The following is a 27705-nucleotide window of genomic DNA, read 5'->3' on the forward strand; positions in this document are numbered from 1 at the left end:
ATGTTTAATGCTTTCCAGAATTTTAGCAGAGTCAAAAAGCGTTGGATTTCCTTGCTCTCTAACAGAAAACATTTCTTTTTCCACCCCCCTTTATATGCATAGACTGTCAGTCCTGGATATGGGACGCTTTAAGATCTCCATCTGCTGTGGTGTAAGTGTTTATACCTGTGTTGATCTACAGTTTTTGAAAGCTAAGTAGTTAAAATACTGAACCTATGTCAATTAAGAATCACATTGTTGGGGCTTCCCTGGTAGCTCCGTGGTAAAGAATCTGCCTGCCACTGCAGGGGACACGGGTTCAGTCCCTGGTCCGGGAAGATCCCACATGCTGTGGAGCAACTAAGCCCGTGTCCCACAGCTGTTGAGTTGGTGCTCGGGAACCCAGGACCACGATTCCTGAGCCCTTGCAAGACAACTGCTGAAGCCCGTGCTCCGCTGCAAGAGAAGCCACTGTAATCAGAAGCCCCTGCAGCCCAGTTAGGAGCCCTGGCCCGCCGCAGCTAGAGAAAAGCCCGCACAGCAATGGAGACCCAGCACAGCCAATAATAATAACAATAAAGAATCAAATTATTATGCGCTGTCCTCAGTTCACTGCTTCCTTCATAGGCTGCAGGTGGCAACACCTTAGGACCAGGGAGCATCCTCTCACTTTCGAGCATCCTCTGGGCAGCGCTCTCTGGAGTGCGCATAAGAAGCACGCTGTTTAGGAGGGCTTTCAGGATGCTGGGAAATAGTATTATTGTATCTCAGTGATACTTTTGTCTAATAGGAAAAGGTCAGATTGATGGTATTTATCTGATGGTGTCAGGACTCTCGGCTGAATTGAGTGAACCACTCATAGAGCTAATTTGGAAGGTGTGCTGCTGCTGCTGCTGCTGCTGCTAAGTCGCTTCAGTCGTGTCCGACTCTGTGTGACCCCATAGACGGCAGCCCACTAGGCTCCCCCGTCCCTGGGATTCTCCAGGCAAGAACACTGGAGTGGGTTGCCATTTCCTTCTCCAATGCATGAAAGTGAAAAGTGAAAGTGAAGTCGCTGAGTCTTGTCTGACTCTTAGTGATCCCATGGACTGCGGCTCACCAGGCTCCGCTGTCCATGGGATTTTCCAGGCAGGAGTGCTGGAGTGGGGTGCCACTGCCTTCTCCGAATTTGGAAGGTGTAATTCATATTATTAATAATAACAAACACAGAGCAGTCTGAACAGTTTGAGTGGTAGTCGCTCCGTCCTGTCTGACTCTATGTTCCCCCATGGACTGCAGCCCTTCAGGCCCCTGTCTCCATGGGATTCTCCAGGCAAGAATCCTGGAGTGAAGATGCCAGTCATTGGGATCTTCCCAACCCAGGGATTGTACCCAGGTCTCCTGCATTTCAGGCAGATTCTTTACTGTCTGAGCCACTGGAATAGCCTAACCCCCATGAGATGCCTGGATAGCTTAAAAGACCTATAGCTGGGGAGGGTTTTTTTTGGGGTACCTGCGGACTGCAGAGGAGACAGATGGGTCACCATCCCTGACCTCGATGCTGTTATGGAGGAGACTATCTGATTAATAGATTCATCTGTGCATTCTTTACATTGCTACTGAACTTCTGTTATATCAGGTCACAGGCTAGATGCTGGGGATAGGAAACAGGAGAATAAAATGTGCCACGAGCAAGTTACAAACCTCTCCATGATTCTGTTTCATTATCAATAAAGTGTGCCCCAAACCCTTCACCCTTAGGGCTTGAGAGGATTAAATTCTGTGATTCATGAGAAGGGCTTTGAACTGTGCTTGGCATGTGGTGAGTATTAAAAAAAAAAAAAAAAAGGTAGATATTGCTGCTGCTGCTGTTTATAGTGTTATTCAAGGAGCTCAGAATTTTAAGCAGTGGTTCCTAATGGGGAGTAGGTTGCCTCTGGCGGGGAGGCGCATCTCTCAATGTCTGGAGACATTTTCTATGTCACCGCTGGAGAGATGGTGTGGGAGGTTAGTGGGGAGAGGCCAGGGATGCTGCTAAAGACCCAGCCCACTCATCACAAGGAATCATCCAGTCTCACATGGCAGGAGACTGGGCAACCATGGAGGAAGAGGCGTGTCAGCCAGTAACTGGAGCTCACTGGAGTGGAGGCATTTCCCCCCAGTTTTATTGAGATATAGTTAACGTATATCCCTGTATAACTTTAAGGTGTGCAGCATAATGGTTTGAGTATTTATTGCGAAGCGACTACTGTAAAAAGTTGAGCAGGCCTCCATCATCTCATATAGGTCCACAGAGAGAAACTTTTTTCCTTGTGGCGAGACCTCTTAGATTTCCTATCTTACAGTTCTCATCTATACCAAATTGCAGTGTTCACTGTAGCCATCAAACTGTACCTTCCCTTCTGAGGACTTAAAACTGGAAGTCTGCAGCTTTCCAGCACCTTCCCCCAACTTCCCTTCCCCCACTCCCATCTCTAATATTTTTCTCTATGAGTTTTTAAAAAAAAAAAACATTTCACACATAAGTGAAATCACGCAAACATTTGTCTTTCTCCATCTGATGTATTTAACTTAGCATAATGTCCTTAAGGGCCATCTGTGTTTGTGCAAACGGCAGGATTTCCTCGTCTTTTGATGGCTGAATAATATTCCGTGATACCTGCCTCTGTCTGTGTGGACTTCTGCGTCCATTCACCTGTCAGCGGCCACTTAGATTGCTTCCACGTCTCGTCGCTTGTGAACGATGCTAGGAGCGTGGGGTGCAGACAGCTTTTCTGGTTGTTGTTTATGTTTCCTTTGGATGTATTCCCAGAAGTGGAATTGCTGGATCATATGGTAATTCTATTTTTGATTTCTGAGGAAGCTCGTACTGCTTTCTGTGGCGGCTGTGCCAGTTTCCGAGCCCGTGACCGGTGCCCGAGATCCCTCTTCTCCACATTCCTGCCGGCATTGTCATCCCTTATGCTGTGGATGATGGCTGGCGTGGTGTTCCGTGAAGCGTGTGCACAGTGGGAGCCCGCGGAGGCCAGCAGAGGTCAGGAAGGACTTGGTGGTATTTGTCTCTTTGGGTCCCTGTGGCGATCGTGTGAGGACTGTCTGTCGTGCCACTTCCAGAGGAGAACGCTGAGGCAGCCTGAGGTGCAGCTGCACGCTCAGGTGAGCTGGAGGATCCCGGCTTTACTCCTGGCAGTCTGACCCGCGTGCCCTTCCCTCATACCCAGTGTGTTGGAGCAGAGACCTGGAATGTGGGAAGGATCCGTTCAGAACTTGCTCTGAGGGCATCCCACCAGCCTGGGGGTCCCTGGAGGGGGCTGCAGGTGGTCCACCTGCCCGGAGTGGGGAGGTGTGGGAGAGCTGATGGGGGACGGGGCTGGACCTGAGAGGTGGTCGGAGAGGCTAGCCAAGGAGTTCGGGCTTCCTGCTACAGGCAGTGGGGACTCGCTGAAAGATTCAAGAAAGTTGTGACATGACGGACGTTTTCTGTTGGAGAGGCAGCCATGATGTCCGGTTGGAGGAAGGAGAAGCTGGAGGAAGGAGGAGTCGTTTGGAAGAATACTGGGCCCTCGTAGGTGGGCCGTGCCGAGATGACAGTGGATGAGACTGCATTTAAGGGAGTCTGACAAGGCTGACTTGAAAACGACTCACTTCTCATCCAGCAAGGGTCTAGAGGGCCTGCCCTGGGCCCGCACCCCTCCTCCAAGCGGAGGCCACGCGGGTCGCGTGGCACGGCCGGCGGCACCCGCGCTCGAGTCGCTGTCCCGTGCTAAGGCTCTCTTTCCGCTCACGGGCTGTGTGACCTGGGTGAGAGGTGGCATCACCGCAGCCCCAGCTTTTCTTTCTGTAGAATGAAGATGGTGAAGACAGAGTCCGCCTTTTAGGGAGCTCTGAGGATTAAACAGAAAAGCTCAGCCACTCTGAGCTACGGTGACTGCTACTATTTGTTTCTTAGGGAAGACAGGAAAAAAAGAAGTTTAGAAAGCCCCTCAACCATGTGCATCTGGGGGTTTTCTGTTCAAGGAAAAGAGAAGCAAGCTCTTGAAACGCCCAGTGGGGCTTCAGATCCTAAATTTCCTAACTGACCAATGTCGATTTGCTTCGCCTGTTCACGTGTCAAGTCTGTGTCGCAGAGACGACTCTCCCGAGCGCTGAGCTGGGCTGCTGAGTCCATTTGCTGAGTCGCTGTGGCCGGAGCCCAGGGAAGCCACTTGGCAGCTTTGTGTGTCCTCTCAGGGACTTACCCCGCCCCCAAGATCATCACTTTTACCAGCAACTTTGGTGGGGTCGCTTGGCCTCAGGTGATTCAGTAGACACCAAGCTGGCTTTGTGGCCTTGATTCCCCCTAACTGTTCCCCTGTGGGGCCCAGGACACGCGTGGGAGAACCTCAGGGACGGGAGATGGAGGCAGCCCCGGGGAGCAGGTCACCGGGACAGCGGGCTGACCGGTGACCACAAAGTCACTGGTCTTGAGTGAGAGCTGCGGTCCTCCGGGCCTGACGGCTGTTCATCCCTCAGGGAGAAACGTCCACCTTCTCGTTTGTTCCCCGGGGCAAGGCCGTTAACCCAAGCTGGGCCTCAGCAGCTCAGTCTGCAGAGCACACACAAGACCCGTCCATCTGCGGACTCTTGTCCCTGAGACCCGGTGAGAGACTCTGCAGACGACAGCATTGGGAGGTTTCCTGTGGAGCTGTGGTCACCATAAAAAATAGCTACTGTTTATTGGTGGTTTCCCTTCCTCTAGGCTTGTTCTAAGTACTTTAATCCTTAAACCCTTGCAACAGACCTTCAGGTAGGATCTATCATCATCATTCAGTTTCCTGGATGAGCAACAAAATTCTGAGAAGTTAAGCAACTTGCCCAAGGCCACCCAGCAAATAAGTGGTTAAACTGGGATTTGAGCCTCGGAATGCCGGACTCCAGAGACCAGACATCTAACCACTGTGCTAGACTGCTCACTTGTGTCAACCGTCTGCATCCTCCATACAGTGTCTGCGCTTTTTCTTAAACCTTTTGCTCCAAGGAAAAGACTGGAGGGAGAAGGAGACGTTTTTAGCTGATGTGGTACTGTGGTCCAGTTTCTGAGTCATGTTGACTCTTTGCAGCCCCATGAACCGCAGCACTGTCCTGCGCTGCCTCCCAGAGTTTGCTCAGATTCTTGTCTATCGAGTCGGTGATGCCATCCAACTGTCTCATCCTCCATCGTCCCTTTCTCCTCCTGCCCTCAATCTTTCCCAGCATCAGGGTCTTTTCCAATGAGTCAGCTCTTCCCATCAGGTGGCCAAAGTATTGGAGCTTCAGCATCAGCATCAGTCCTTCCAATGAACACCCAGGACTGATTTCCTTTAGGAGGGACTGGTTGGATCTCCTTGCAAGTCCAAGGGACTCTCAAGAGTCTTCTCCAACACCACAGTTCAAAAGCCTCAGTTTTTCAGCACTCAGCCTTCTTTATGGTCCAACTCTCACCTCTGTACACGACTATTGGAAAAACTATAGCTTTGACTGTATGGGCCTTTGTTGGCAAAATGACGTCTTTGCTTTTTAAAACACTATCTGGGTTTGTCCTGACTTTCCTTTCAAGCAGCAAGCATTTTTTAATTTCATGACTGTGGTCACTGTCTACAGTGGCTCTGGAGCCCAAGAAAAGAATATCTGTCACTGGCTTCCACTTTTGCCCTTTTATTTGCCATGAGGTGATGGGACCAGTTGCCATGATCTTAGTTTTTTGAATGTTGAGTTTCAGGCCAGCTTTTTCACTCTCCTCTTTCACCCTCATCAAGAGACTCTTCATTCCTCTTCTGCCATTAGAGTGGTATCATCTGTATGTTTGAGGTTGCTGATATTTCTCCTGGCAATCTTGATTCCAGCTTGTGCTTCATCCAACCCAGCAGTTCGAATGATGTGCTCTGTATAGAAGTTAAATAAGGAGGGTAATATACAGCCTTCTCCTACACCTTTCTCAAGTTTGAACCAGTCAGTCACAGGACTGTAGCACTCCACATGTGGCCTGTTGTGTGTTCAAAGAAGGAGGTATCAAGGAAGGAAAAGACCATGAGCCCCTTACCCCATTAAACCTAGAACTACTTTTCCTATTGCAGGGCTGGGGCCGCCCCTCCTCATTTGGAGTATTGGGAGGAGGGGGTGAGATAACCCACATAGGTGCTCAGCAGAACTCCCAGCACAGAGTTGGCGTTTAGGAAACAGTATTTCCTACCCCCTGTTCCAGCTTTCGTCTCCAAGGCCAAGTGCAGGGAACGGAACTGTGGATGATAAGCGCACCTGGACGGCTTGCCTTGCTTTGGCAGGTGAATAAGACACATTGAGCAGGTCTTTGAAGTCGTTGTTCCCACCAGCTCGGTTGGAGAGTCACTTCACTGCAGGAGCATCTTACCCTCTGGGCTCTCACACACCACCAGTGCTTACTTCTCTGCCTCCCGCAGAGTTGTTTTGGAAGCTTCCCCTCGTGACTTGTCGGGAAGGAAGCAGTGGAACATCCATCCTCTGGAGCCATCAAGACACAGAATCATGGGGCGACTTCCCTGACTGGCAGGGGAGGGAGCTCCGGTCTGCATGGGTGAGGGTCTGCAGTGGTCACTTTTCAGGCCATGAATACATTTAAAGACTTTGAGTGTCTTCAGTGTGTCTGGTATGGTCACGGGGCTGTGGTTTCTCCTGGAAATGGCCCTGCTGAAGGGAGTGGTGTTTCACAGGAGTGGATTTAGTGTTGGATAACTAAGACAATAAAGAATCTGCCTGCAGTGCAAGAGACCTGGGTTTGATCCCTCGGTCGGGAAGATCTCCTGAAGAAGGAAATGACAACCCATTCCAGAATTCTTGCCTGGAGAATCCCATGGACAGAGGAGCCTGGCGGGCTACAGTCTATGGGTCGCAAAGAGTCAGACATGACTGAGGGGCTAACTGAGGTGCTCACAGGGAGGACCTAGGACTTTCCCGGTCGTGGCACAAGCAAGAAAGATCCCTCTCTCTCTGGAGAGTGTTCTCACGGCAACTTGTGTGTATCCCACCCACAGTGGGCAGGTTACCTCGCTGTCCAGAGGGTTGACTTCTGTCCCCGGCACACTTCAGTCCCCGTCTTGTCGAGTTGCTTCACCCTCAGAACCCTCAGGGCCTTCTCTGCATGCTGGTTCTTTCTGGAGAAAGACTGCAGCTTCCCACGGCCTGCCGTGGGCTGGCTCTGGAATTTCCGGGAGGTGGGAACCTTGGGGGTGGGGTCCCTCCTCGTCCTGCTGGGGGTCCCCCTCCTGGACTGGTTCAGTGCCTTTTTCTGTTGGTGAGCAGGATCCTTGCCACTGGGTTTCACTTTGTGGTCGCGGAGGGTTTTTTATTCTTTGATAATAAATGCCTAGAGCCTTGGCTCGTTTCCTCAGTGCTGAGGCCTCAGGCTCGATTTGGTGGCTACTGTTTGACACCATTGGTGGGGCCCTGACTGTGCGCAGGCTCGGGGCCAGGCTGTTCCTAACCTCGTATTTTCATTCCTCACTATCCCGAGGGGTAGCTACTGTTACCGCCCACATTTGCTGACGCTACGGGCCCTGGGTAAGTCCTCTCAACTAGCTGGTGGCAAAAGTGGGTATGGAATCCAGATTTTCTGACTCCAGAGCCTACGCTTTCTCTCTCTCTTTTAATTTTATTTATTTTTTTAATTGGCGGAAACTTACTTTACAATGTTGTTTTGGTTTCTGCTGTACAACAATGAGAATCAGTCATCACTATATACACACACATCTCTCTTCCCTCCCGAGCCTCCCACCATCCCGCCCCTCCGGGTTGTCGCTGAGCGGAGGCTGGGCTCCCTGGCTTATTTAGCAACCCCCCACTAACTGGTTTACACATGGTAGTGTACAGATGTCGATGCTACTTTCTCAGTTTCTCCCACCCTCACCTTCCCCAACAACTGTGTCTCCAGATCCATTCTCTGCTAGGTTCATCAGCACCATTTTTCTAGGTTCCATATACATGTGCTAATATATGGTGCTTGTTTTTCTCTTACTGACTCACTTCACTCTGTATAAGAGGCTCTAGGTTCATCCACCTCCCTACAACTGACTCAAATTTGCTCCTTTTAATGGCTGAGTAATAATATTCCATTTGTATGAATGCACTACAACCTCTTTATCCATTCATCTGTTGATGGACATCTAGGTAGCTGCCATATCCTGGCTGTTGTAAATATTGTTGCAGTGAACATTCAGTTCAGTTCAGTCGCTCAGTCGTGTCCAGCTCTTTGCGACCCCATGGACTGCATGCAGCATGCCAGGCCTCCCTGTCCATCACCAACTCCTGGAGTTTACTCAAACTCATGTCCATCGAGTTGGTGATGCCATCCAACCATCTCATCCTCTGTTTTCCCCTTCTCCTGCCGCCTTCAATCTTTCCCAGCATCAGGGTCTTTTCCAGTGAGTCAGTTCTTTGCATTAGGTGGCCAAAGTATTGGAGTTTCAGCTTCAGCATCAGTCCTTCCAAAGAACACCCAAGACTGATTTCCTTTAGGATTGACTGGTTGGATATCCTTGCAGTCCAAGGGACTCTCAAGAGTCTTCTCCAACACCACAGTTCAAAAGCATCAATTCTTCAGTGCTCAGCTTTCTTTATAGTGCAACTCTCACATCCATACATGACTACTGGAAAAACCATAGCTTTTACTAGACAGACCTTTGTTGGCAAAATAATGTCTCTGCTTTTTAATATGCTGTCTGTGTTGGTCATAGCTTTTCTTCCAAGGAGTAAGCGTCTTTTAATTTCATGGCTGCAGTCACCATCTGCAGTGATTTTGGAGCCCAAGAAAATAAAGTCTCTTACTGTTTCCACTGTTTCCCCATCTATTTGCCATGAAGTGATGGGACCATGATCTTAGTTTTCTGGATGTTGAGTTTTAAGCCAGCTTTTAAACTCTCCTCTTTCTCTTTCATCAAGAGGCTCTTTAGTTCTTCTTCACTTTCTGCCCTAAAGGTGGTGTCATCTGTATATCTGAGGTTATTGGTGTTTCTCCTGGCAATCTTGATTTCCGCTCATGCTTGGGGTACACGTATCTTTTAGAACTGTGGTTTTCTTACATTATATACCCAGTAATGGAATTGCTGGGTCATATGGTTGATTTACTCCTAGTTTTTTTAAGTCATCTCCATGCTGTTCTCCGTAGTGGCCGTACCAGTTTACATCCCTACCGGCCGTGCAGGAGGTTCCCTTTTCTCCATGTCCTCTCCAGCAGTTATTGTTTGTTGACTCTTTGATGATGGCCATTCTGACTAGTGTGAGGTGATGCCTCACTGTGGTTCTGATTTGCACTTTTCTAATGGTGAGTGATGTTGAGCATGTTTGCATGGGTTTATTGGACATCTATATGTCTTCTTTGAAGAAGTGCCCATTTTTTGACTGGGTTGTTTGTTTTTCTGATATTGAACTATGGGAGCTGCTTATATATTGTATAGATTAACCCTTTGTCAGTCGCTTCATTTGCAATTATTTTCTCCCGTTCTAGGGGTTGTCTTTTTATCTTTTTTATGGCTTCCTTTGGTGTTTGAAAACTTTTAAGTTTTATTAGGTCCCATTTGTATATTTTTGTTTTTATTTCCATTAATCTAGGAGGTGGACCAGAGAAAATCTAGCTGCAATTTATGTCAAAGAGTGAGCTGCCTGTGTTTTCCTCTAAGAGTGTTATAGTTTCTGCTCTTACATTTAGGTCTTTAATACATTTTGAGTTCCTTTTTGTGTATGGTGTTAGGAAGGGTTCTAATTTCATTCTAGTACATGTAGCTGTCTAGTTTTCCCAGCACCACTGATTGGAGAGGCTCTCTTTTCTCCACTGTATATTCTTGCCTCCTTTGTCAAAGATAAGGTCCCCATAGGTGAGCCCATGCTCTATCCTTGACTTGACACAATGGTGTTGAAGAATGTGTAATTGTATCAGGAGAAATTCCTCCTGACTAAAGGAAAACCCACTTAAACCACAGGATCGGAGAGCTCCTTCCTGAGAGTCAGGGCTTGCCTTCCGACCCAGAGCTCCCTCCCAACATACAGAGAGCATCTGTGCCAGGGCCAGGGGCTGGGTTGTGGGCTCTGGTCTAGAGACTCATTTCTCTAGTCGAGGAGGAGTTAATCTGTGGTGTGAGCAGCTGCAGGAGAGACTGGGCAGGATGCTGTGGTCCTGGTCATGGACCTTTGACGTTGTCATGGTGACTGAAGCTACTATTCTGCAGACAAAAGGCCAGAGATCTTGAGCTGTCAAACTTTCTCCCCACAAGCAGGAGCTGTTGGTTAATCTGCATGACCCATGAACACTCCCCAAGGCTGTGACATTTATCATTCTCTTCTGCCCCAAATCACTCACTCACTCATTCATTCATTAATTCAACAAATCTTTTGATTGCTTGCTGTATGCCAGACTCGATGCTAAGTACTGGGGACATGATAGTGAATAAAAGGCAGACATGATCCCCAACGTCTTGGAGCTTATAACTAGGATGGTCAAACATCTCAGCTTTTGTAGCCCTGGAATAATTGTGAATAGCACCCCTTTTCCTTTCAAAAGTTTCTCTGTTTCAAAGATAAATTACATGGTCAACCTGCTGATTGGTAATGGGAGAGGCCAACCTTATGCCAATCGTCACATAGATACGTATAAATAAAGACAGATAGAAATCGACTCTGAATATTCACTGGAAAGACTGATGCTGAAGCTGAAACTCCAATACTTTGTCCACCTGATGTGAAGATCCGACTCATTGGAAAAGACCCTGATGCTGGGAAAGATTGAAGGCAGGAGGAGAAGGGGGACGAGAGAGGATGAGATGGCTGGATGGCATCACCGACTCAATGGACAAGAGTTTGAGCAAACTCCAAGAGACGGTGGAGGACCGGGAAGCCTGGTGTGCTGCAGTCCATCAGGTTGCAAAGAGTCAGACAGGATGGAGTGACTGAACAACAGCAACAAAAACCAGATGTAGGCTGCAAAAGCAAAGTAGCTGGAGCTGGGAGGCATGTGAGCAGAACTGACTCAGCAGACGGGAAGCGGGAGCTGAAGGTTGGGCCCCGTGGTGGAAGGAGGCCAGGATGTCTGGGAACTCGGGAGGAGGGGAGTATTGTGGCCAGAGTTCTGTTGGCAACGGGAGACAGACATTGGAGACAGGTAGCGGCGAAACCCTACCAGGGCCTGATGTTGGATTTCATTGTGAGAGCCCTGACTGTTTCAGGCAGCAGGTGACACGACCCAATCAATCAGCCCACTGCCATTTTGGCCCCTCACATAAAACTGGAGCGTAGCGGCCATAGTAATGAGCTGGATTTTAGTCATCCAGTCATCCATTCCTCAGCTAAACATTTACGGAGTGCCACCTATGGCACTTTGCTAAGTGTTCTGCTCTGGATTTCTGAACTGTTGTATCCTCAGAGGTGACAAAACTTAGGTCCAGGAAGAACCCTTCACGAACCCCCAGCCCCTGTCCATGGTGGTAGTCCCCTGCTTGGCCTGGAAGCATCAGATACTCACATTCGCCTCTGTGCTAGACTATGGGTCTTCCCTGGTGGCTCGGACAGTAAAGAATCTGTCTGCAGTGCAGGAGACCTGGGTTCAATCCCTGAGTCAGGAAGAAATCCTGCAGAAGGGGCTGGCTACCCACTTCAGTATCCTTGCCTGGAGAATCCCACGGACAGAAGAGCCTGGCAGGCTAGAGTCCCTGGGATCATGAAGAGTCGGACACAACTGAGTGACCAACACTTATAGACTCTATTGGCTCTTCATCATTTTCCCACCAGTCTCTTTTCCAGGTTTGTGAGCTTTTTGAGGCTGGGGCTATGTCTTTTATCAATATATCCCTTATGCCTGGCACAGTGGCTGGTCCGTGGCAGATGCTCGCAGTTGAATGAGTGGTGCTTATGTATCTGTTTTGGAGACCAAGAGCCCTTCGTTTAGGACCTTCCCAGAAGTGAATTGGAAAACCAATTTCTTTCTGTGTGCTCGGAGACCTTTCCTTCCGGTCAGGTCGTCCAGAGTACATGTCTGTGTTCTTTATGCATGAGCAGACTCTTTGGTGTTGAAAGCCCCAGAGTTTTACATACTTAGGAACATGACGATTTTAGAGAAAGAATGACTCCTAAGACAGGCACTCAGCAGCCTGTGGAAATCCTTGCTGTGAGCCGAGTTCACAGCAGGATCAGCCTTTTCCTTCTGTGACCTGGGCCCTCCCTTCTTCCAAGTGGCCATTTTTTTTTTTTTAATTGGAGGGTAATTACTTTACGGTGTTGTGTTCATTTCTGCTGTCCAGCAGCGTGAATCAGCTGTGTGCATCCGTGCATCTCCTCCCTGTTGAGCCTCCTTCCCACACCATCCCACCCCTCCGGGTCATTACCCAAGCAGCCTTTTGTGCAGGAAGTCTGGACCACAGGCAAGGCAGCAGGTGACCTCTGGTGAGTGCAGGATCGGTTCTTTGTGCCCAAAGATGCAGCTCGGGTGAGCTGAAGCCACTCTCGGCCATTGCCCTGAAGTCAGAAGGCACTGCCCCTTCTCCAGCCAGGCGGCCGTGCGGAAGATTGTTCACCGTGTGGAAGAAGGGCCTGCAGCCTCCGGCCTGTCTCTGCAGGCTCCCACTTTATTACTATTATTGTTTATATCCCTGGGGTTGTTGGTTCCGTCACGGTTTAGTGAAGAAGACCTAAAGCTTTTAAGCCAGAAATTAAAGAGCTAATGGCAATTGGCATGACGCTAGGAATTTGCAAATGTGAAGTCAGTGTTCTAAAAACACTCTCATAAAAATAAAACAAAACCCAGAAATGATTGCTGTAGTATCCACATTTATCTACAGATGTGCATGTGTTTGTTCCTTGTTTAAAGTGAAGCAAAAATCTCACTTAACAAGATTAAAAAATTTGTAATTTAAAACAATTTTAGTGGCATATACTTAAGTTCCTCTGCCTTTTCTAAACCTAGCTTGTACATCTGGAAGTTCTTGGTTCACGTACAGCTGAAGCTTGGCTTGAAGGATTTTGAGCATTACTTTGCTAGCATGTGAAATAAGTGCAATTGTACGGTAGTTTGAACATTTTTTGGCATTGTTCTTCTTTGGGATTGGAATGAAAACTGACCTTTTCTGGTCCTGTGGTCACTGATGAGTTTTCCAAATATGCTGGCATATTGAGTGTGGCACTTTAACCACATCATCTTTTAGGATTTGAAAGAGCTCAGCTGGAATTCCATCACCTCTACTAGCTTTGTTTGTAGTGATGCTTCCTAAGGCCCACCTGACTTCACACTCAACATCTACTTCTGCTTCACTGACTAGGCTAAAGCCTTTGACTGTGTGCATCAGAACAAACTGTGGGAAATTCTGAAAGAGATGGGAATACCAGACCACTTTACTCATCTCCCGAGAAACCTGTATGCAGGTCAAGAGGAATGGTTAGAACCTTACACAGAATGACTGACAGGTTCAAATTTGGGAAAGGAGCACGACAAGACTGTATATTGTCACCCTGCTTGTTTAACTTCTATGCAGAGTACATCATGCGAAATGCTGGGCTGGATGAACCATGAGCTGGAATCAAGATTGCCGGGAGAAATATCAACAACCTCAGCTATACAGAGAAGTGGTGCATAAGTGATGCGCTGTATGCATCACCATAAGTGTAAGTGTGTAAGTGTAAGTGTGTAAGTGATACACACAGTGACTCCGCTCTAACGGCAGAAAGCGAGGAGGAACGAAAGAGCTTCCTGATGAGGGAGAAAGAGGAGGGTGGAAAGGCTGGCTTAAAACTCAACATTCAAAAAACCAAAATCATGGCCTCCAGTCCCATCACTTCATGGCAGATAGACAGGGGAAAAGCAGAGGCAGGGACAGGTTTTATTTTCTGGGGCTCCAGAATCACTTTAGGCAGTGACTGCAGCCATGACGTTCAAAGACACTTGCTTCTTGGAAGCTCTGACAAACCTAGATAACATATTAGAAAGCAGAGACATTACTTTGCTGGCATAGATCTTTGCAGCAAAGATCCATACAGTCACAGCTATGGTTTTCCCAGTAGTGTGTGAAATGGATGTGAGAGTTGGACCCTAAGGACAATGAGCGCTGAAGAATTGATGCTTTTGAACTGTGGTGTTGGAGAAGACTCTTGAGAGTCCCTTGGACTGCAAGGAGATCCAAGCAGTCCATCCTAAAGGAGATCAGTTCTGAATATTCACTGGAAGGACTGATGCTGAAGCTGAAACTCCAATACTTTGGCCACCTGATGCGAAGAGCTGACTCATTGGAAAAGACCCTGATGCTGGGAAAGACTGAAGGCAGGAGGAGAGGGTGTCAGAGGATCACATGGTTAGATGGCATCACTGACTCAGAGGACATGAATTTGTAGGTCCTGTGTTAGACTCTGACGATTAGAAAAATAAAATAAAGATGATGCAAGATGCCTGCTCCCTGTCCTTCAGAAGCTTCTAGCCCAGACTTCATTGTCTCACTAGCTCGCTTATACGGTATCACTGTGGCCACATACTGCTCTAAAGTTTTCTTGTCATTTAGTCTTTACAGTCATCGTTTGAGGTAGGGCTAAGCAACTGAGGAGCAGACAAGTTAGATAATTTGCCCAAGCTTAAGAGGCAGGTAGAACTGGGCTCTGGACACAGGCAGTCTGACTCCAAACCCCCTGCCTCTTCACCAGGATGGTCTGCCCCTGTTGGGGAAACTGCGGTGGCTTGAGGCCGGTCGTTAAGAGTCCAGTGTAATTGGTGCTGGAAGGTAAGGAAGTGCTCAGGCCCCTATTCACAGAGCAGGAGTCTCCAACTCAGCCTGCGGAAGCCCCAGAAGGACCTCATTCTCCTGTGAGAAGACCACGGAAAGGAATGATTATCTGTTGGTCATGCTCTCAAGGGGCACGGCCTTGCATTTACACATAAGGATGTTGGGCTGAGTCAACAGATTCTATTTAAGAACCACAGTACACAATGTATCATTTAAGTCTGAAGTTGAGGGTTGCTTATCCATCTTCAAGGAGAACATGCCTTTTCCCTCCCTTCTTGGTAGAAATGAGCAGAAGAGATGCAAAGCTGGTTGATGAGCTCTAGCCTTACTGAGGAAGGCAGGGTTTAGCCTTTTGTCTTGTGAAAAAGGAGGATCATAGGTACAAATTCTCTGTACGTCTCCATGCTGCCCTTTTTCAGGTGAAAGAAGGTGATGTCTCAGATAAGCTTTAGCAAAGAGCTTTGCGAGGTGGGCAGAGAGTTGTCTGTGGGAGACAGGAGAAGGCCAGAGTCAAAGGCGGACTTGCAACCAGGCCCAGCTCTGTTGCCTGCTAACTACTACAAAGTGGGCATGTTTCTTTATTTCCATTGCTTTACTTATAAACAATGGGAATGATAATAGGATTTGTTATTACAGGGTTTTTGTTCGGGTTGAATAAGCTAAGGACGCATATTGTAGATCCTGGCTCCTATGAATGTTTTCATGAACGTTCTTGAGCTTTCTTCAGAGGCTCTGGGGCTGTTTCTGTTCCCGGTCTGCTCACACATCAAGCCACTCATCCGAGACAGGTGCCAGTAAGCGCTGATTCATTTTCTAAGGGGCACAGGAAATGAAATATTAATTGGGGATTAATATGGAGCACTCAAGAGTAAGGAAGAGTCCAGGCAGAAAACTGTCAACTTAAAAAGTAGTCACAGCCTGGAAGTTGAGAGTTATGTTTTATTTGGTGGGAATTTTAAGGACTTCAAGCCCAGGAGACGGCGTCTCAAGTAACTCCGAGAGAACTGTTCCAAAGAGGTGGGAGAGGAGTCAGGTTACATAGAAGTTTGCAGCAAAGGGCAGGTAGTCTGAACACTGAAAGATTATTGCTAATTTAGGAAAACCAGGTATCTCACAGAGAAGACTGAGCACTGAAGAATTGATGCTTTTGAACTGTGGTGTTGGAGAAGACTCTTGAGAGTCCCTTGGACTTTAAGGAGATCCAACCAGTCCATCCTAAAGAAAATGAACCCTGAATGTTCATTGGAAGGTTTGATGCTAAAGCTCCAATACTTTGGCCACCTGATGTGAAGAGCTGATTCACTGGGAAAGACTGATGCTGGGCGAGATTGAAGGCGGGAGGAGAAGGGGACGACAGAGGATGAGATGGTTGGATGGCATCACGGACTCAATGGACTTGAGTTTGAGTAAACTCTGGGAGTTGGTGATGGACAGGGAGGCCTGGTGTGCTGCAGTCCACAGGGTCACAAAGAGTTGGGCATGACTGAGTGACTGAACAAAAACAAGATATCTCAAGTTGAGGAATTTAGCGATTTTCTATGTATAGGAAGATACAAGAGTCTGGGGGTCCTGAAATCATTCCTTTCATGTGCATCTCAGCTCTCTGGGGCCAGCATCCTGGGATCTGATTGTTCACATCTTTAGTTCCTTACTCATCTTAGGGAGTGGTGGCAGCTTGTGGCAGCTCGATGGCTACCTGATAGCAACCATGGTTCTCCCTGGATTCAGAAAGTCACCTGTGGAGGGCTGGAATCGAGGATGACTGTGACATCCTTGTTCATTGACATGGCAGGAAGCGCTACATTCATTCACAAAGCTACAATGAGTGCAAGATAGCAGAAACATCCCTTTTTCGTGACGTGATTAATCATCTGTTAAATCTCAAGCTCTCTCCAGTGCAGTGGGGATGGAAGGAGTAATCCTCTTGGATTTTGCTCACACAGCATTGAATCAGAATTCCGGGAGCTGCTTTTTTAGCCCAGTGGAAAAAAATATATATATATTTTTCCCCAGAAATTGGGTAGACTCATCTTTGATAGGAATAATCTCAAATGCAGAGAGAGTGGGGCATGCTTCAGACATTCTCCTTAGGACCAGAGTGATTTTTCAACATCACTTGGCAAATTTGTTTCTCAGTCTGGAGAGTCTGAGTCCAAACTGAGATGAAAGAATGACAGTTAGTTCGTCTGAAAGTGTATTGATCTTTTCAGAGCAGACACATGTATCTCTGCCTCCTTAGAGTACTGGATGCTTTCAGATTTCTCTTATTTCATCCTTGCATGTAGTCAGAGAGAGAAAACTAATTCTGTGTGGTAAGGCACAATTTGAAAGGTAGAAGGGCTCCTCCCAATGTATCTTGGTCCCACATGACTGTTTGACTAGGTGAGTCATTAATATATTCCCAGGTGCTAAGGAACCGAGTTACAGAACTTCCCCCCCAGAGAAATGACCAGTACTGGTAGCGAGGAAAGCTCGCGTGCTCAGACAGTAGCTCTGGATGGGCTGTTCAGCTCACGTTGGGTCTCTCTCTCTTGCTCTTCAAACAGATTCTCTGCTCCTGCTGTCCAGTCTGCAGGTAGCCCTCTCTGTACATTTATCACCAGGCTGTAAGTAAAGCTCTGATGAGAGCCTGCTGCCTGGATCCCCTGGGGACTTGAGGAAAGGCTAATATTTGCACACAGCTGGATACTCAGGGCAGCAGGAAAGTAAACAGCACCCTCGTATCCCCCATGGCATTGAAGGTGCTTGCGCTGCCTTTTTATGCCTGGTTCCTTGGTGGGAAGATCCCCAGGAGGAGGCATGGCTACCCACTCCAGCATTCTTGCCTGGAGAATCCCATGGACAGAGGAACCTGGTGGGCTTCAGTCCGTGGGGTTGCACAGAGTCGGACACGACTGAGTGACGGAGCGTGCAGCACATGCAGGTCTTGGGGAAGGTTTGTTGATGGGAGACTCTGAGGCGGTGAGTCTATTAGGATGGCTGGTCTGCTCGGCCAGCACAGGTCCGTCTGCTGCACTGGCCGTCTGCCCGGGTGGGAGGTGGGGACCGTGTCCCTCAGTCTCCCTCTCCCATGACCTCTTGTAGACCTTTGGGGTGTCTCCTCCTGGAGGGCGGGGGCAGCCTGCTCTCTAGAGGCAGGGAACTGGGCTAAGAGGATCTGCGATAGGGAGAAAGAGGCCCACAGAGGATGGAGGGAAGCTGCCTTCCTGGCATTTAGGGTGATAATCCTCCGGGTGCCAAGGCCGAGCATCCGCTTGCTGGCTTGGCCAGGCAGGAGATGTGTGATCATGGGCAAGGTCCTCGTTCCTCTGTCTCTTGTGTCCCTGGGGGATGCCTATGTTACAAGTCACTATGAGGGTTCACTGAATTAATCTATGCACTGGCAAGTACTTAGATTCCTGTTATTATTAATATCATTGGGTACGGGATGACAGGGCAGGCTGTCTGAAGTCATATATCCATCAAAGAGTTCTGACAGCAGCCCTGGAGGCAGGGTCCTTTATTTAAAAACCTTTAATAGATGTATGTGGCCGCGCTGGGTCTTAGTCACAGCATGCGGGCTCTTTTGTTGCAACATGCAAAGTCTTGGTTGTGGGCTAGCTCCCTGACCAGGAATTGAACCCAGGCCCCCCGGCACTGGGAGCACAGAGTCCTAGCCACTGGCCCACCAGGGAAGCCCCTCCTTCATTTTAAAGACCAGAAAACCGAGGCTCGGGGAAGCCGAATACCTTGCACGGGCTGGAGTGTGCACTTTCCCCTTAAACCTTCCCCGTGGCAAGAGGAATATATGAAGTGCTGATACTCTTTTTCTGCGCTGAGGACTTCTTGGAATCAAGAGGCGCCTCGCTGGGAGGTGGCTCCCCGCTGTTGTCTGAAGGACGTGTATGGTGTGGTTCTGCCCTGGGATGTGAAGCAGCCTTTCCATTCACTTCTGCTGCTGAAATATTGATATGTGAAATGCTTCTGAAGCAGGAGAAATAAAAAGCCACCGCGGCAAACAGATTAATTTTATACTTCCCTTTCTCACCTGGGGCCCCTCCGCCGCAGATGTGCGGTGACCTGTACCCTGTTGTGGGGCTTGGAGTCATTAGGGGCACTTCTCAGCTGTGATGACTGCGGGTACCCACCGCCTTTCTCGGTCTCCCAGGGCCTGTGGCTTTCCTTCTCTCCTCTAATGGCTGAAAGCGCGCCTGCTCTGAGGACATTTATGAAACCACTTCCCCTTCCCCCCACCTTGCCTCGACCCCTGGCTGAACATCTCCTTCCTAAATCCCTCTGCTGACTGTGCCCTCCTGACATGAAGAACGCGGAAGGCCTGGAGCCACCCTGTGCCCTCGGACGAGGTCCTTCCCTTTGTCCCCGCTCTGTAAGCATCAGGAAGAAGACCACGTGTCCTGCAGTCCGGCTGACTCACGACCCGAGCCGCTCTGCCCCTGCGAGTGCGGACGCTAGATCAAACCGTCCCCGCGGTCGTTGGCGTTGGTGCGGATGCCTCCGGTCGGCCGCCTTCCTCGGTCTCAGACAAGCCGAGTGATGACTGCTCCACCTCTGTCTGTCTTCCTCCCGGTGCCGCGTGAGGAAACAGAGAAACAGATGATCTCACGGGGTGCACAGATCACAGGAGAAAAGCCACAGACAGTTAGTGGTCCCCCGAGGGCCGTGGTTCATCCCCGAGCAGCACTAAAGCTCAAGATGGTATCACGAACTGCCTGAAACTCTGATTTAGGCAGCCCGGCCTTGCCCCGAGGGACGCCGGCACGGGGAGCCTGGTGGCGCGCCTCCGGGGCTCCTCACGCCCCTTCCTTCCCGTCAGCCTCAGACCTGCCTCCTCTGTGAGAGGCTGCAGTCTCCCTGTTCCCCCTTTCTGGGGGTCCTGATGCAGGAGAGGTTGGGGGTGGAGAGGGCAGGAAAGGAGGAGAGTCCTTTAGTCACTTGTTTTCCAGTTTCACTGAGATTAAATTGACATTTTAACCGGGTGGAAGTTGAAGGTTTACCATGTATTTATTTGATACACGAATTTATTGCAAAATGATGACCATGGCATTAGCTAACGTCTCCGTTACACACTATATATATGTGTGTAATACACTATATTATGTGTGTAATACATTACACACTATTATGTAATATACACTATGTAGTGTATATATACACTACTATACATATGAATATTCTGTAATAACTTCTATGGGAAAAGAATCTGAAAAAGAATGGAGATATGGAGGTGTGTGTGTGTGTGTGTGTGAGAGTGTGTGTGTGTATGGACTCTCCAGGTAGCTCAGTGGTAAAGAATCTGCCTGTTGATGCAGGAGATCCAGGAGAGGTGGGTTCGATCCCTGTCGGGAAGATCCCCTGGAGAAGGAAAGGCAACTCACTCCAGTATTCTTGCCTGAAAAATCCCATGGACAAAGGAGACTGTTGGGCTTGAAGTGAAGTGAAGTGGCTCAGTCGTGTCTGACTCTTTGAGACCCCATGGACCGTAGCCTGCTACACTCCTCCGTCCATGGGATTTTCCAGGCAAGAGTACTGGAGTGGTTGCCATTTCCTTCTCCAGAGGATCTTTCGGACCCAGGGATTGAACCCAGGTCTCCCACACCGTTGGCAGACGCTTTACCATCTGACCCACCAGGGAAGTCATGAGTTGGGCATGACTGAGCGCTCATGTCTGCACGCAATGCTATACATATATCTGATTCACTTTGCTGTGAATCAAGAATCTCCATTCTTTTTCAGATTCTTTCCCCATATAGGTTATTACAGAATATTGAGTAGCATCCTGTGCTGTCCACTAGGTCCTTATTGATTATTTTATATATGCAGTAGTGTGTATATGTTAATCCCAAGCTCCTAATTTATCACCTCTCCCCAGGTTTCCCCTTTGGTAACCTTAAGTTTGATTCCCAAATCTGTGAGTATGTTTCTGTTTTGTAAATAAGTTAGAAACAGATTATTTTAGATCCGTACGTGTTCACATTCAGTCGGGTCTGACTCTTTGTGACCCCATGGACTGTTGCCCACCAGGCTCCTCTGTCCACGGGATTCTCCAGGCAAGAACACTGGAGTGGGTTGCCACTTCCTACTCCAGGGGATCTTCCCGACCCAGGGACTGAACCCGCATCTCTTGCATCTCCGGATTGGCAGATGGATCCCTTACCAGCTGCACCGTTTTGGCCTCTTTGATGTCAGCACACTAACCGCTGTCATCACCTTTCATTCACCTGCTTTTTAAACATAGAACAATCCTTATATTTCTTGGTGCTGGGTTGCTCTCTTATGTTTGTATTACAAAGAAATAAGTTGCTTTCCCTTCGCACTGCTGGGAATACCATGTGCCTACATTTATTACTATAGTTTGTTCACTCATTTCCTATTGACTGAAGCATTCATTTATGAATCCCTTGCTGGGTGGGTATTGGAAATTCTAACTTACAGGCTATAAAGGAAATTCAAAAAGGGGTAGAATTAAATTTTAAAGTGATGCCTTCTAATTTGTAGTATGCTTTTCTTGAAACTCTCACATCCCATCTAGTATAATTATCTCCTTGTGATTTTCAGAAGACCTCTCTGAACTTGGTTGTGGGTGAACTTGTGAACACATGATGCTCCTTGAGTCTGAGATTGTGGCTTTAGATGATGCTGATGGGAGTTGAACCTCAAACCTATAACTGGTCTTTGAAGCCAGACTGTGGCTCAGTTTCGTCATTTTGTTAGCAACGTGCTTGGCCATTTCTAATGAGCTGGCTTATCTTCGCTTTTGCAGCCTGCATGGAGACGGAAAAAAACTTAAAAGCAACTGCTTTTCATTTTAATAGCCTTTACTTGAGTTCAAACAACTAAGATTATTAGAAAATACTTTAGAAATTTAATAAAGTTAGAATTATGAATTCAATCAGTAATATGGAGTTTAAAATGATGCCGTTGATTCAAGTGATAGCAGCCCATTTATACTGGTTTTCCCTGTAGGTATATAACCTACAGATTGTGGATTCTTTTTAATCCTGGTTGTTTGCTGGAGTCTTTCTGATCTAAAAGATCTAGACAGTATCACACCTCATTCCTGGGCTGGGGGGATCCTCTAGTCTTACCAAGAGCTTGGTGACTTGGGAGAGGCCTTCTTTTCTCCTGCTTGTTTCTGCTTGTAAATCATATTCCAGCCCCCTGTGCCCTTATATTTAAACTCACTTCCCCAAAGCATCTGCTTGTAGAGCCCACTTTATTGAAGACTTGGGGGCACAAGAGAGGGATTTACATCCGAGATCTGAAGCAAGTTAAACTTGGGTACCAGATGGACCTGCTTTATTTAAACAATTATTTGCCTGTTTCTGGCTGTGCCGGGTCCTTGTTGCCGCGAGGGCTTTCTCTAGCAGAGCAAGGGCTACTCTGTTACGGTTCGTGGGCTTCTCACCGCGGTGGCTTCTCTTATTGCACAGAAGCTCTTGGCGAATGGGGCTTCAGCAGTCGCAGCCTGTGGCTCAGTATCTGTGGCGCACAGGCTTAGCTTCTTGCTGGCATGTGGGGCTCTTTCAGATCAGGGATTGAACCGTGTCTCCTGTGTTGCCAGGCGGATGCTCTACCACTGAGCTGCCAGGAAAGCCTGGACCTGCTTGTTAGAAGTCTTGGGCATTGCAGTAACTGAGCTCAGCTGACACTTGTCTGTTTTGCTCTCCTCTTTTCCTTTTTTATTCCCCCAGTGCTTTCCCTCTCTTTTCTCTCTTCCCTCCCTCAGGCTCTAAAATCCACTTTTCCCAGTTTTTATGTATTCTTTAAATTTTTAGTGCTGAGCCGTGGAGCTGTCATCCGCTGCAGCAGTCCAGTGAAGTCTGATGCTCTATCGACATGTTCAAGGAAGCAGTCTAGTTAGAAATGACTGCTTGGGCCTTCCTTGGTGGTCCAGTGGTTAGGACTCCTCGAAGGGAGTCGTGGGTGCTATCCTTGGTCGGTAAACCAAGATCCCACAAGCCACGCAGTGTAGCCAAAAAAGAAGAAATGACCACTTGGGAGGTCTCTTCTGTCTAAATTCTTGGACAGTGACAAGCCTTCTCCCTCCTCTGTGTCTGGAGGTGAGGACAGGGTTGGTGAGTGTGACTGTGTTCAGGGTACCATATGCAGAAGAAAGGGCAAAACCCCAGGGCTTTGGATCAGTCTGGGCTTGAATTCTGAACCCTCCTCTTCCTGGCTGTGTGACCGCAGACGGGGTACTTGACATTCCTGAGCCTGTTTCCGTATCTTGAAAGAGAGAGGTAATATGACGTGCTCACAAGTGTAGAAAGAATAGAATAGAATAACACACAGGTTGTGGAAGGGATTAAAGGGAGGAACGCTTCTAGAGCACCTGCCTCAATGCAGACACTCAACCAGTGTTAATTTCCTTTCCTTTCAAGTGATAGATTCTTTCCTTGAGGGTTACATATGTAAACATTAAATATTTATCAATTGCATAATTCAGAGAAAAGAAACTTGAAAAGGAATCTTATGTTGGATTTTTTTTTGATGAAGCCAATAATTACCCCTGCTTGTCTTTGCTGCACATCTGTCTATATGCGGCACTGGGTCTGCTTTGGATGTCAGTGTGCTGTCCTTAGCACAGGGAGGATGGATTGAACCCAAACTCTTTTCACTGCTTCATAGAAGTTGTAAATATTAGGTATTGATGCTGTGATCTGAGGCCACTCAAGTGACTGGGCTCTAGAGCTGTCCCTGAGGTGGGCCCATCAGAGCCGAATCGATGATGAAGAGATAAACAAAGCTGAAGGCCTGTGGTTGGTCTGATGGCACTCACAGGAGAGTGAAAATGGGTATTTTACCAGCAGAAAGAACTCACCCTCTGTCTTCTATCTGAAGCAGAGGATTGCAGAGCCACCAGTGAAGAAGTGACCTTTGTAGATCAGGCTGATTTAAACCTCGGGCAAAGACACGTTCCATGCAGCTGGATTTTAAGTTCTGGGCTGCCAGGTTTATGTTAGAAACAGTGGCTAGTGTAATATTTCATGTTCTTAGAGGCAGGAAAGAGTAAAGACTTGAACAAAAGAGGTTTTTTCCTTTTGTCAATTGTCTAGTGAAGTGTGAAGTGAAAGTCACTCAGTCGTGTCCGACTCTTTGTGATCCCATGGAATAGTCTATGGGATTCTCCAGGCCAGAATACTGGAGTGGGGATCTTCCCAACCCAGGGATCGAACAATTTGCCAAATGCAGTCAGTAGTCTGTTTATGAACAACTGTGAGCTAAGAATGGTTTTGCATATTTAAAGGGCTATAAAAAGAAAGGAAAACTACACAGCGAAAACCACATGTGGCCCGCAAAACCTAAAATATTTACTGTCTGGCTTTTTCTGGAAACGGGTTTGATCCCTGGTCTAAAGAGTTGGAAATATCTCAGATCAATGAAGGCAAAACGTAACTAACAATGGTTGACTTTTTCAGTTGTCATCTAATTTGTGGCAACCACTGTCTGCTCGTTTTAACAAAGCTTGCTGCTGCTAAGTCACTTCAGTCGTGTCCGACGCTATGCGACCCCATAGACGGCAGCCCACCAGGCTCCTCCGTCCCTGGGATTCTCCAGGCAAGAACACTGGAGTGGGTTGCCATTTCCTTCTCCAATGCATGAAAGTGAAAAGCTCAGTGAAGAAAAGAAAAGTGAAGTCGCTCAGTCGTGTCCGACTCTTAGTGACCCCATGGACTGCAGCCTACCAGGCTCCTCCATCCATGGAATTTTCCAGGCAAGAGTACTGGAGTGGGGTGCCACTGCCTTCTCCGTTAACAAAGCTTAATGGCCATTATTTAGGATGAATATAATCACATCTCAATGTTAATTGTGTCTGGCAGTATCCACGTGGGGTTATTACAGTTTTCGGCAGAGAGTGGAGTCTCTCTTCCTTTCTAGAAGTAGCTCATGTTTCTGTCACCTCCCTGGGAAGCCCCCAGCTGTCCCTTCTCCACCACGGCTCACCTGCTTGAAATCTCCTCCTACCCTCTCCCCTGGCTTGAAAGAGGTTGGCAGGGCCTACTCGGGAAGAGCTGCGGAGGGATTGTCCACCTTGTTCTGTGCACGCTGAGACTCTGGAAGGATCTTCAGCAGCGGATGTGTGATCAAAGACCCGTGACTTGTATGTGATGAAGAGGTATAAGTTCTGGGCCTAGGCCGTCCATGGGGGCGGAACCTGAACAAACAACCTCCTGGAAGAATTGGGGCCCAGATTAGACCCTGAAGGAGGGGCACCTTTGTGGGAGAGCAAAGCAGAGGTTCAGGTGTACGAGGGGATGTCTCCTAGAGGGTCCTGCCCAGGGCTGGAGGCTTTTCCAGTCATGTGAGCTGGGGTTGGAGCGTCAGTGTGGCCAAGTCATTGGGAATTTTAAAGTGTATGAAATTCCAAATCCAGTAGCCAGTGAGGAGTCACTGTCATTTATTTTAAAAAGGAGGTATGTGTGTGTGCGTGTGTGTGTGTGTTGGGGGGACAGTGAAATGACAGTCACACAGTTGGCAGCTCTTTGTTAAGCCTTGCTCCAGTGCTGGGCACCCGGTTACATCAATCATCTAACTTCATCCTCACAGTAACTCTGTTGGGGGAGGAATTATCACCTCCAGTTTGCAGATGAGGAAATCTAGGCTGAGAGGGGTGAACATAACTTGCCCGAGGTTCTGAGGTCCTAGCTCCCAACTCCCGAAACCAACTCAGGGGAAACCAGTCCAACAAAACAGGCAAGAGAGGAAAGGAACTGAAATCCTGTCTTCCAAGAACGACCGCTTTGGGGGCCAGTCCTCACAGACCGCTTTCCGTGGATACTCAAGACCTGTGCGTTCTGCGTAACCTGTGCCAGGACTGGGTAAACCCTGCGTGCGTGCTCAGTTGCTTCACTCGTGTCCTTTGCAGCCCACCGGGCTCCTCTGTCTGTGGGATGCTCCAGGCAAGAATGCTGGAGTGGGTTGCCACGCCCTTCTCCGGGGGATCTTCCCGACTAGGGACTGAACCCGTGTCTCTCACGTCTCCTGCATTGGCAGATGGGTTCTTTACCACTGAGCCTCCTGGGAATCCTACACCTGCACATTTTACATAAATGACAATATAGTATATATCAGGTTCCCCTCCCATTTAAAACTAATTTTTTACTTTTAATAAGTGAGTGTATAGTGTTATAAAAATTCTACTAAGTAGATTTGAAGATCTAATTGGCTTTACTCAATGATTTATGAATTGGGCAGATCTCATCTAGCATCTGGAGGCATGCTCCCAGGGTCTGTACAAAATGGACGGTTTTTATAGGACAGAGAACTATTATGAAAAAAATGTCATATTTAGTGAAATAACTCAGACAGAGAAAGATAAATAGCACATGTCATTTATGTGTGTGTGCTAAGTAGCTTCAGTCATGTCCGACTCTTTGTGACCCTGTGGACTGTAGCCTGGCAGGCTCCTCTGTCCATGGGATTCTCCAGGCAAGAAGACTGAAGTGGGTTGCTCTTTCTTTCTTCAGGAGGTCTTCCCGACCAGGAATTGAATTTGCATCTCCTGTGTCCTGCATTGGCAGGCGGTCTCTTTACCAGTAGCACCACCTGGAAAGCCCGATATCATTTATATGTGGCATCTAAAGATAATACAAAGGAGTCTATATATAAGGTGGAAATAGAGTCACAGACACAGAAAGCAAAGCTGTGGTTACCAAAGGGCCACGTGAGGAGTATGGGGTTAACGGATGCAGACTACTTTGCATAAAATAGATGAGCAGAGGGATTTAGCAGATGGAGCTGTATTCTTGTAAGGACCTATAATGGAATACAATAAAAAAGAGACTGAATCACCTTGCTGTACACCTGAAACTAACATAGTATTGTGACTCAACGACACTTCATCGAAAGAGAAAAAGTATTAGAAAGATCACAGTTCTGGAGCAGGTTGAAGCTGCAGTGGAGTCAGGTGTTCAGCGCGGGTTTGGTGCTGTGCGGTCCGGCACAGGCGGTGGGGTTCCGGGCTGCGCTTTCCTCTCTAACTGCAGTATTTCACTTTGTGACTGTGCTTTTGTCCGCATACCCTGTCGTCTAGAGATCACTGCAGGTTCTTGAGCAAGGGAATCTTGATAAACTTCTTAACTGAGTCTCATGCTTTCTCACTTTCCTTGCAGCACGCTCTTGACGCGGACAACGCAGGAGTAAGCCCAATAGGAAACTCTTCCAACAACAGCAGTCACTGGGACCTGGGAAGTGCCTTTTTCTTTGCTGGAACTGTCATCACCACCATAGGTATCCATGTGTTTGCAAGTATCTTTTCCCCGGCAGGCCCTCCTGAATAATGGCACTAAAATCAACAGTTCGTCCGCATAGAATCCACGACTGCCGGGGGTTCGGAGGAGGCTTCCCAAACACTGTCAAGTTATCACAGTACTTGTGTGGTGGCTTTCAATAAAAGCCAAAGTAGAATGAACTGTTTCAGTTTTCAAAATGAAAGTCTAGGGGACCTTTAGTTTAAATGGACCTCATGGGAAGGTTAAAGTGAAAAAAATCAATCTCTGAATTGGTCAGTTGAACTCAGATTGCTCAGCTGAGTTGAAATTCCTTTTTTAAAAGTGTACTTATTACAGTTATTCATGAAGGTACCAAACTGTTCTACAAAGTTTGTTATGAAAAACAGCAGTCTCTGCCCGTCTCTCTTTTTTTAACCTCCCCTGGATACATTGCTTTCATCCCTTTTGCTTGATTATTTTGATATTCATCTCCATGTCTTTAAATATCACATTTGCGCTGCACTTCCCAAATTTTATTTTAGTGATGATTTCTTGACTTCCCATTGAGGAAGATGAGGAATTAGTTCCCTTTCCTCATCCCTGCCCACCGTAGAAGGGCTCTCTTTCCGTCCTCCTTCCTTCCCTGTGGTTTAATTAGATCAAAAGTGAATGTTTGCATTACTTTGCTGGGTAAATGCTCTTCACAGCTGATCATAAGGTGAGCTCTGATTACTTACTTCCTGCACCAATTTTTGTTCTCATTGTATTTCTGTGTGTCTTTTATCTGATCCTCGGGG

General features: G+C 47.8%; 1 protein-coding gene across 3 annotated transcripts in view; it reads left to right on the forward strand.

Moving 5' to 3' along the window:
- KCNK10 (potassium two pore domain channel subfamily K member 10) overlaps positions 1-27705 on the forward strand; it is a 164530-nt gene that overhangs the window by 77590 nt on the left and 59235 nt on the right. For 2 of the 3 annotated variants that reach the window (XM_070378415.1, XM_070378414.1), the window contains exon 3: positions 26810-26927. The exons of the other annotated variant lie outside the window; for it this stretch is intronic. In XM_070378415.1, coding sequence (XP_070234516.1) covers positions 26810-26927 — 118 coding nt within the window. The remainder of the gene's footprint in view (positions 1-26809; positions 26928-27705) is intronic. 3 annotated transcript variants of the gene reach the window in all.

Source organism: Bos mutus, chromosome 10, assembly GCF_027580195.1.
Source record: "Bos mutus isolate GX-2022 chromosome 10, NWIPB_WYAK_1.1, whole genome shotgun sequence".
Taxonomy (NCBI): domain Eukaryota; kingdom Metazoa; phylum Chordata; class Mammalia; order Artiodactyla; family Bovidae; genus Bos; species Bos mutus.